This window comes from Hypanus sabinus, unplaced genomic scaffold (genome assembly GCF_030144855.1).
Source record: "Hypanus sabinus isolate sHypSab1 unplaced genomic scaffold, sHypSab1.hap1 scaffold_1183, whole genome shotgun sequence".
NCBI lineage: Eukaryota > Metazoa > Chordata > Chondrichthyes > Myliobatiformes > Dasyatidae > Hypanus > Hypanus sabinus.
In genome coordinates this window covers 70,001-77,495 of record NW_026779244.1, presented here as the reverse complement: position 1 = coordinate 77,495, position 7,495 = coordinate 70,001, and the positions used below count along the sequence as shown (strand labels likewise).

Sequence of the window (7,495 nt, the reverse complement as noted above, 5' to 3'; positions counted from 1 at the left end):
CTATCTATCTATCTATCTATCTATCTATCTATCTATCTATCTATCTATCTATCTATCTATCTATCTATCTATCTATCTATCTATCTATCTATCTATCTATCTATCTATCTATCTATCTATCTATCTATCTATCTATCTATCTATCTATCTATCTATCTATCTATCTATCTCGATACAGCGCGAAATAGGCCCTTCTGTTCTATCACACCACGCCACTCAGCAATCGCTCAATTTATTCCTAATCTAACGATGGGACAATTTACTAATCATTCGACCATTCGTGCTGGGTTGAGTATCGAGCTAGCAGCTCGGCCTCATATAAAGTCCTGTCCAGAGCTACCGAAACGGCAAAAATGCCGCCCGACTCGCACACAAGGCGCCAGAAGGAACAGCAACAACAGTTAAGCTCATAGATCTTCTCAATAAGGATCCTCTGCTATAGCCTCCATACCAATGTTGTCAGATTCCCCGATCTAGAAGTCAGGAGAATCCTTATTTTCCTTCTGAAGAACGGGACAATATTCGGCGCCACCAGTTTCCGGGAATTTCACCTTTAGCTGGAGAATACGAAGATCTTTCCGGAGGCACCAGCAATCTTATTTACTCTCTCAGTCCCCCAAGACCCTGAAATTATTCTTTTCAATAGGAACAATTCCACCTCTCGGTTAATCTGAAAGAGCCCCCGCTCTCCACACTGAACTCACTGACATCCACGTCAATCCCCGAGAAATACTGACACAAAGTACTCACTGAGGAGACCGCCCACACCCTCCCCCTCAAACACCCTTCTTTACTGCCGTGTCGTCAGATACTCTATCTGGTTATCCACCTGGCCTCACTGTGGGAGTCAAATACTCTGTTTAATCCGATTTGATGTAATTAAAGCGGAGGTTGAGTAGTCAGGGAGTCAAAGGTAACGGGGAGAAGACAGGAGGAAGAGGTTGAGCGGGTCAGTGAAATGCTCTTATGGAAATGTTTCTTTGCTCTCCGCGCAGTCAGCTCACTGTTATCTCTTTCCAAAATTAGATGCTTCTGGTCGGACGTTTCCGACACGCGCCTATTTCACACACTGCCGGGGTGTGAAAACAAAACGCAGTGAGGGCCAATCTACAGTGTTCCACTCAGAATTCCAGACTCAGACATGGAGTGAGACTCCCTCCACTCCGCCTCATCCCAGGGCCAGCCACGGGGTCCTGCTCCCGGGGCTCCGTTCCACCAAACGTTCCCGGAGTCAGACCCACGGTGAAGCTGCCTGGATTCTCCACTACACTCACACTGACACACACACACACACACAGTAACATGTGAACATGCGGTTACCACTTCTCTCTTGGTCACATCGACTGAATTTCCTCTCGCTGAGCGGATTGGTCTTTCATAGCCGCGGGGTTTGACTCGCTCCCGGAACCGTGAAGCTGGTTCAGACTCACCCAGTCCCCACTGCGGACCTCTCCTGGACCAGGCGCCAGCTTCAGCGCACTTCTACCTCGAGCCTCGGACAATCCGTCACCACAGGCGGAACGATTTGGGATCTGAGTCCACCTGTCGAGGGTTGGCCTGGATCACGGACCGAGCCAGAGAAGGTGAGCTGAAATGAGGGTTGTGTGTCTGGAGGAAGGGGCCCTGGCAGAGACTTTCGGAGTTGGTAATCCCAGGTGATCGAAGGCAGAGGGTGACGGAGCGACGTGAAGGGTTGTGGTCTGAAAACGGGAGAATCGAACTAGCGCCAGTTTGCAAAGAAGAGGGAAAGTTTCCCTTACCCTTACATGCTGCTTCTGCAGAAAAAACACAGGCTGGTGCTGAAATGTGGAACGAGGGCAGAGCTGAGGCAATCTCATTCGGCCGGGGCTTTTACGGGGCAGACTGCCAGGACAGGTGGTAGATCCACCGGACGAATGAGAATGTTACACTTCTTTTGGTCTATTCGCCTCTCCAGTAAAAGCGAGTCAACCAGTATTTTGCATTTGTAACCAGCAGCAAGGTCTCTGGCTGTCTGCCTTATCTCTGTGTCCTGTAAGTTGATAAACTTCACTTCAGCGTCGAGGAAAACAAAGTCTGACTAATTTTAAGCCCTTACCCTGTCGACGAGTCATCGTCCCAGTGATAATCTTCCCTCTCTCAAATCCTCCACAATGTTCCGATAGTGAGACAGTTGGAAATGCTCACAATACTCGGAGGGTAGCCTAACGGATGCATTACAACATGATTTCCTGGCTCTTAAGGTCCTGCTTTTAACTCCATGATTTCCCATTATAGTTGAAGTTTGAAATTTACAACCTCACACTCGCCTGGATAAAGCTGTATCTGCCCATGTCTCCAGCCATATCTGTGTCTGATCTATATGCTGCTGTATTTGAGAAAATTCATGACTGGCTGTAGTACTAGCAATCTTGGGTCATGTGCAAATTGACCAATTTCCCCTCTACAATTTGACCACTCATCGCGGGAGGAACAGTGAGAATGGAGCGCCACACTATATGAGGGAGCACTGCATTGTGGGAGGAACGGTGGGGTGTCCTTTCAATATAATTATATATTTCAATATAAAAGGAAAGGTTAAAAGTTTGAGAGAGCCATGGTTTTCAAGGGATATTGGAAACTTGGTTAGGAAAAAGAAAGATATAGGTAGCATGGAGTAAATGAGGTGCTCGAGGAATATAAAGAACATAAGAAGAATCTTAAAAAAGAAATTAGAAAAGCTAAAAGAAGATATGAAGTTGCTTTGGCAAGTAAGGTGAAAATAAATCCAAAGTGTCTCTACAGTTATATTAATAGCAAAAGGATAGTGAGGGATAAAATTGGTCCCTTAGAGAATCAGAGTGGTCCGCTATGTGTGGAGCCGAAAGAGATGGGCCAGATTTTGAACAGTTTCTTTTCTTCAGTGTTCAGTGGAGAATGATATTGAATGGTGTAAGGTAAGGGAAACAAGTAGGGAAGTTATGGAAACTATGACGATTAAAGAGGAGGAAGTACTGGCGCTTTTAAGGAATATAAAAGTGGATAAATGTCCAGGACCTGACAGGATTTTCCCTAGGACCTTGTGGGAAGTTAGTGTAGAAATAGCGGGGGCTCTGACAGAAATATTTCAAATGTCATTAGAAACGGGGATGGTGCCGGAGGATTAGCGTATTGCTCAAGTGGTTCCATTGCTTAAACAGGGTTGTAAGAGTAAACCTAGCAACTATAGGCCTGTCAGTTTGATGTCAGTGGTGGGTAAATTAATCTAAAGTATTCTTAGAGATGGTATATATAATTATCTGGATAGACAGGGTCTGATTAGGAACAGTCAACATGGATTTGTGCGTGGAAGGTCATGTTTGACAAATCTTATTGAATTTTTTGAAGAGGTTATGAGGAAAGTCGACGAGGGTAAAGCAGTGGATGTTGTCTATATGGACTTCAGTAAGGCCTTTGAGAAGGTTCTGCACAAAAGGTTAGTTATGAAAGTTTAATTGTTAGGTATTAATATTGAAGTAGTAAAATAGATTCAACAGTGGCTGGATGGGAGATGCCAGAGAGTAGTGGTGGATAACTGTTTGTCAGGTTGGAGGCCGGTGACTAGTGGTGTGCCTCAGGGATCTGTACTGGGTCCAATGTTGTTTGTCATATACATTAATGATCTGGAGGATGGGGTAGTAAATTGGATTAGTAAGTATGCAGATGATACTAAGGTAGGTGGCGTTTGTGGATAATGAAGTGGGTTTTCAAAGCTTGCGGAGAGATTTAGGCCAGTTAGAAGAGTGGGCTGAATGATGGCAGATGGGGTTTAATGCTGATAAGTGGGAGGTGTTACATTTTGGTAGGAATAATCCAAATAGGATATACATGGTAAATGATAGGGCACTGAAGAATGCAGAAAGAACAGAGTGATCTAGGAATAATAGTTCCCTGAAGGTGAAAGCTCATGTGGATAGGGTGGTGAAGAAAGCTTTTGGTATGCTGGCCTTCATAAATCACAGCATTGAGTATACGAGTTGATATAATGTTAAAATTGTACAAAGCATTGGTAAGGCCGAAGTTGGAGTATTGTGGACAATTCTGGTCACCAAATTACAGGAAAGATGTCAACAAAGTAGAGTACAGAGAAGATTTACTAGAATGTTACCTGGGTTTCAGTACCTAAGTTACAGGGAAAGGTTGAACAAGTTAGGTCTTTATTCTTTGGAGCATAGAGGTTTGAGGGGGGACTTGATAGAGGCATTTAAAATTATGAGGGGGATAAATAGAGTTGATGTGGATAGGCTTTTTCCATTGAGTGTAGGGGAGATTCAAACAAGAGGACAAAAGTTGAGAGTTAGGGGGCGAAAGTTTAAGGGTAACATGAGGGGGAATTTCTTTACTCAGAGAGTGGTAGCTGTGTGGAATGAGCTTCCAGTAGAAGTGGTAGAGGCAGGTTCGGTATTATCATTTAAAGTAAAATTGCATAGGTATATGGACAGGAAAGGAATGGAGGGTTATGGGCTGAATGCAGGCAAGTGGGTCTAGGTGAGAGTAAGCGTTCGGCACGGACCAGAAGGGCCGAGATGGCCTGTTTCCATGCTGTAATTGTTATACGGGTGGGATCTTGACTTTGGGGACACTGCGATGGAGAAAGGATCGTCTGACCAGTCATTTGCCCCCTGATTTCTCCATGTCATTGTGTCAATGTCCTTCCCTCCTCCTCCTTTCCTCTGCCAACCCTGCTCTCCCTCCCCCCCCTTCCATTTTTCCTAACCTAATCATCTCCGTCATATGTTCTCCCAACAGATCAGACATGTCGAGGCCTGAAGATCAAGTGTCCATGATCTTGTCTATGATCATCTTCACCATCGCATTCCTGCTGGGCGTCCCCGGCAACAGCGCAGTCATCTGGGTGACGGGCTTCAAGATAAAGAGGAACGTCCACTCTGTGTGTTTCCTGAACCTCGCCGTGGCGGACCTGGCTTTCTGCCTCACCCTCCCCTTCTGGATGGTCAACCTCGCCCTCCGAGGCTCCTGGGTCAGAGGTGACATCATCTTCAATTTGCTCCTCTTCTCCATCTGCCTCAATGGGTCCGCCAGCGTCCTCCTGTTGACCGTGATCAGCATCTTCCGCTGCCTGTCTGTCACTCAGCCCATCTGGTTCCGGCGGCATCTCGGCCAGTGTTGGGCCTATGTGGCATGCAGCGCGGCCTGGGTCTTCGCCTTGCTCATCTGCGTGATCGCCCTCCTACATTCCAAGCTACACCGGTACTTTGGGAATAACATCTGGGATATGTTGAAGGTCACTTGGGCCGTCTTTATCTTCCTCATCCCTATCCTGATCATGGCCGTCTGCTATTTCCTGATTGTCCGGAAACTAACCGCGGACAAGTTCACCAAGTCCAGGAAATCTGTCCGCGTCATCTTGACCGTGGTCGTCGTCTTTATCATCTGCTGGTTCCCGTACCACATTTGCAACGCGGCCGCATACTTTTTCAGATATTTCAGCTTGATCTGGCATGACGTGGCCCTCGCCACGGCTTCCTTCAACAGCGCCCTCAACCCCCTTCTCTACGTCTTCGTCGGCCGCAAATTCCGCCAGGTCTTCAAACGCTCTCTGGCCAACTCGCTCCGTCTTGCCTTCATAGAGTTGGAGCCGGAGTTAGAGAACGATCTTCCTGATAGCGGTGTCTCAACAGAGACGAGAGTATGAAGGACCCGCTTCGTTGACCCTCAGCTGAGCGAGATTCTTTGAAGACGCACAAGGTGGACATTCGGCCGCGAAGTGTTTCCCCAGTGCAGGGCTCTGTATGCAACTGGACAACTCTCTGTTACACCTATTGCTACTGTTATTGCTAATAATCTCCTTTTTTTCCTGTTTGGCGGGGCACGAGACAAGGATGTCCGCTAAGTCCTTTGTTATTTAATTTGGCGCTGGAACCCTTGGCTATTGCACTTCATGAAGTTAAAGATATTCATGGATTTCCTCTTCAGGGAACTATGCACCATTATTCCTAGATCACGCTGTTCTACTGCATTCCTCAATGCCCCACCATTTACCATGTATGTCCTATTTTGATTAGTCCTACCAAAATGTAGCACCTCACACTTATATATTTCAAAATACCTCTTTTTTTAACTACGAAGTTTTTTGATCAGGTTGACTTTTATTTCATCTTTTGTTTGGAATAATAAAAGACCAAGAATTGGTAAATACCATTTACAAAAATTTTAAAAAGATGGAGATCTTGCTTTGCCTAATTGAAGAATGTATTATTGGGCTGTTGTACGTGTTTTTGGTTATATTGGGCTGATAGAAATGAATGACCAGCTTGAGCTGATTTGGAATTGATTGCTGTGAAAGTTTCACTTAACCTCATTATTAGGAGCTTCTCTACCTGTACAACAGGGCAAAATTACTAATTTAAATTTATATCCTGTGATTAAACTGTCATTACGGATATGGTTCCAGTTTCATAACTGTTTAATCTCAAAAAATTAAAACTTTTTAGTTTAATTTATTGAAATTATTTATTTAAACCTTCACTAAGTGATCCTACCTTTCTTCTTTGGAGGAATAAAGGAGTTTATTTCTTCACCGATCTGTTCCAAGATGACTGATTGATGTCTTTTGAGAAATTAGTAACTAAATACTCTCTCTCGTATTCACATTTCCAGTAATATCTTCAGGTCAGACACTTCTTACAAAAATACTTAAGTAATCTTCCATGTATACAATATTCTGACTTGTTAGATATTATTTTAAAGATTAATCCTTTAGTGAAGGGTTTTATTGGGAAAATTTATTATTTATTGTTACAACAGCACAATTACCCTTCACTTAAGAGTAAACAAGATTTGGAGAGAGAGCTTAACATGACTCTGATAACAGAAGATTGGTTGCGGATTTTGAAGTTGGTTAACTCTTCTTCGATTTGTGCCAGTCACTCTTTAATTCAATTTAATATTGTACATCATTACTATTTGAAAAAGGAGAGACTGTCTAAAATGTTTCCTAATGGCTATAGTTAGTTTGACAGATGTAAAACCGAGACAGCCACATTGACACATATGTTTTGGTCGTGTTCTGTACTGAAACATTTTGGAAATCTATTTTCTCCACAATTTCTAAACTTTTAAGAATTAATTTATAATCTCATAAATTGACAGTTTTATTTGGTGTAATAGCTCAATATATTCATGGTATTTCTCCATCAGACCAACATGTAATTGCATTTGTTACATTTTTGGCCAGAGGGCTATTTTGTTGAAATGGAAAGATGCTCCTACTTTGATACAATGGTTCTCTCAGGTGAAGCTGTGTCTTAGTTTGGAGAAAATCAGAAGTCAAACTTTTGATCCTCGATCTGATTTTGAGAAAAGGTGGTGTTCATTTGCTCGTTACTATCATCTGATTTGAGTTAATTAATATGTTTTCCTTCCGGTTTTTCTTTCAATGGATTTGAGTTGACGGATTGATGTTTTTCTTCTCTGGGAGTGTGTATGATGTCCAGCTCTGGGGTTGTGCTCCCAATGGGGTTTTTTTGTTTTTTTT

General features: G+C 43.6%; 1 protein-coding gene across 1 annotated transcript; it reads left to right on the top strand.

The window, feature by feature from the left end:
* Nucleotides 1–1,496: 1,496 nt before the first annotated feature.
* LOC132386508 (C3a anaphylatoxin chemotactic receptor-like) lies at nt 1,497–5,653 on the top strand. Its single transcript, XM_059958794.1, has 2 exons — nt 1,497–1,583; nt 4,747–5,653. Exon 2 carries the CDS (start codon nt 4,754–4,756, stop codon nt 5,651–5,653), a length of 900 nt encoding a protein of 299 aa, XP_059814777.1. The 5' UTR covers nt 1,497–1,583; nt 4,747–4,753.
* Nucleotides 5,654–7,495: the final 1,842 nt, after the last annotated feature.